Raw genomic sequence first — 2,500 nt, 5'->3', positions numbered from 1 at the left:
TTCGCCGATAGCGATCTCGCGGCGGATCATTAGGCTGCGTTGAACAAGGAGAACAGGGCGAGGAACACGGTTGATCTTAGCTTGATAGTTGAACGCCGACACGAGCGCTCGAATTCAGAGCGTTTTTTTTTTTTTTTTTTACCAAATCCATTTTCCCCCCTCTCTCTCTCTCTCTCTCTCTCTCTCTCTCGTGCTCTTTTTTTCTTCTTCTTCTTTTTGTTGGGGGGAGGGGGATAGTAAGAGCGAGAGAGAGAAAAAAAAAGGTTTCGTGGAAGTATATTTGTTCAGCTGATTCGCCGACGCGTACGAGGCAACACGTCGTCAACAGGCGATTTGTAAGAGCGGGGTCAGGAATGCGTCCCGAGAGTCCCCATGGGCGGCGGAGGCTCTTAATTGCAGGGGTTCAGGGGGGCGGCGGCGGAGGCCAAATAGCGGCCTCGCAACAACGCTTCGTGGGAGGAGGAAGTAGCTTGCAATGTTGATTTGATTCTTTTGTTTTGCCAGATTGACTGTTTCTTGCTGGGTTGGCTTTGAGTTGAGACTTCTTCTTTTTTATTGTGTTGTTTTGGTTTTATTTTTGTTCAGACATGCGCACATGGGGGGTATGTGGTAAGGATATCGCCGTGGTATCACTTTATGATATTATCTTTATCATCAGATGTGACGTTTATGAATATTTCCATCTGCGTTTGTAGCCATGTACCTAGTGGATAGCATCGCACCAAATTTGGAAATTCAATGCGAGAGTGTATAAAGGGCGCAATAAACGCAGTGTATTCATACAGGACAATGCATATAAGGTGTGTCGTGCTGAGCAGATCCCCCCCCCTCCCGTCCACCCCACGGATGCAAGACTTCCGTTCTTGAACATTTCCAAAACCTGTTTTTTTCGGATTGTCAAAATTCCCTCACCGCCAGCCTGGGTGACCGAGACACGATTCATTATCTGCCACACACGCGAGCAATTTCCCCCTTTTGAATAATTGTGCCCAAAGGACTTCCTGTGAGGCGACACCACCCACCCACTCACTCACTCACTCACTCACTCACTCACTCACTCCCTTTGCTGTCTCCTGCCGCAGGATATTCGGGTGTGGGCGGTGTGGGCGGTGCGGCCTCGACATCGCGCCTCAAGAGTTGGTGATGAGGGCGCGCCACCATGTGTATCACCTCCATTGCTTCACCTGCGCGTCTTGTCACGTTCAGCTTCACAAAGGTTTGTTTGCTTCTCCTTTTTCCTCGCTTCTCTTCTTGTTTGCTCTTTCTCCTTTCTCCTCGACTTCTCTTCTTGTTTGCTTTTCTCCTTTCTCCTCGACTTCTCTTCTTGTTTGCCTTTTCTCCTTCCTCCTCGACTTCTCTTCTTGTTTGCTCTTTCTCCTTTCTCCTCGACTTCTCTTCTTGTTTGCTTTTCTCCTTTCTCCTCGCTTCTCTTCTTGTTTGCTTTTCTCCTTTTTCCTCGCTTCTCTTCTTGTTTGCTTTTCTCCTTTCTCCTCGGCTTCTCTTCTTGTTTGCTTTTCTCCTTTCTCCTCGACTTCTCTTCTTGTTTGCTCTTTCTCCTTTCTCTTCGACTTCTCTTCTTGTTTGCTTTTCTCCTTTCTCCTCGACTTCTCTTCTTGTTTGCTTTTCTCCTTTCTCCTCGACTTCTCTTCTTGTTTGCTCTTTCTCCTTTCTCTTCGGCTTCTCTTCTTGTTTGCTTTTCTCCTTTCTCTTCGGCTTCTCTTCTTGTTTGCTTTTCTCCTTTCTCCTCGACTTCTCTTCTTGTTTGCTCTTTCTCCTTTCTCTTCGACTTCTCTTCTTGTTTGCTTTTCTCCTTTCTCCTCGACTTCTCTTCTTGTTTGCTCTTTCTCCTTTCTCCTCGGCTTCTCTTCTTGTTTGCCTTTTCTCCTTTCTCCTCGGCTTCTCTTCTTGTTTGCTCTTTCTCCTTTCTCTTCGACTTCTCTTCTTGTTTGCTCTTTCTCATTTCTCTTTCTCCTTTCTCCTCGGCTTCTCTTCTTGTTTGCCTTTTCTCCTTTCTCCTCGGCTTCTCTTCTTGTTTGCTCTTTCTCCTTTCTCTTCGACTTCTCTTCTTGTTTGCTCTTTCTCCTTTCTCTTCGACTTCTCTTCTTGTTTGCTCTTTCTCCTTTCTCCTCGGCTTCTCTTCTTGTTTGCCTTTTCTCCTTTCTCCTCGGCTTCTCTTCTTGTTTGCTCTTTCTCCTTTCTCTTCGACTTCTCTTCTTGTTTGCTTTTCTCCTTTCTCCTCGACTTCTCTTCTTGTTTGCTTTTCTCCTTTCTCCTCGGCTTCTCTTCTTGTTTGCTTTTCTCCTTTCTCCTCGACTTCTCTTCTTGTTTGCTTTTCTCCTTTCTCCTCGGCTTCTCTTCTTGTTTGCTTTTCTCCTTTCTCCTCGGCTTCTCTTCTTGTTTGCTTTTCTCCTTTCTCCTCGGCTTCTCTTCTTGTTTGCTTTTCTCCTTTCTCCTCGGCTTCTCTTCTTGTTTGCTTTTCTCCTTTCTCCTCGGCTTCTCT

At 46.2% G+C, this 2,500-nt stretch overlaps 1 protein-coding gene across 2 annotated transcripts in view; it reads left to right on the top strand.

Annotated features, from left to right (window-relative positions):
- Positions 1–2,500, top strand: part of LOC122260052 (LIM/homeobox protein Lhx9) — a 74,845-nt gene that overhangs the window by 58,217 nt on the left and 14,128 nt on the right. For both annotated transcript variants that reach the window (XM_043027144.2, XM_043027145.2), the window contains exon 3: positions 1,083–1,216. In XM_043027144.2, the coding sequence (XP_042883078.1) occupies positions 1,083–1,216 (134 nt within the window). The remainder of the gene's footprint in view (positions 1–1,082; positions 1,217–2,500) is intronic.

Source organism: Penaeus japonicus, unplaced genomic scaffold (genome assembly GCF_977035675.1).
Source record: "Penaeus japonicus unplaced genomic scaffold, GWHDUDI00000001_assembly GWHDUDI00000001, whole genome shotgun sequence".
In the NCBI taxonomy this organism is placed as follows: domain Eukaryota; kingdom Metazoa; phylum Arthropoda; class Malacostraca; order Decapoda; family Penaeidae; genus Penaeus; species Penaeus japonicus.
Note: the sequence above shows the minus strand (reverse complement) of the source record. Positions and strands in the feature narration are given on the sequence as shown.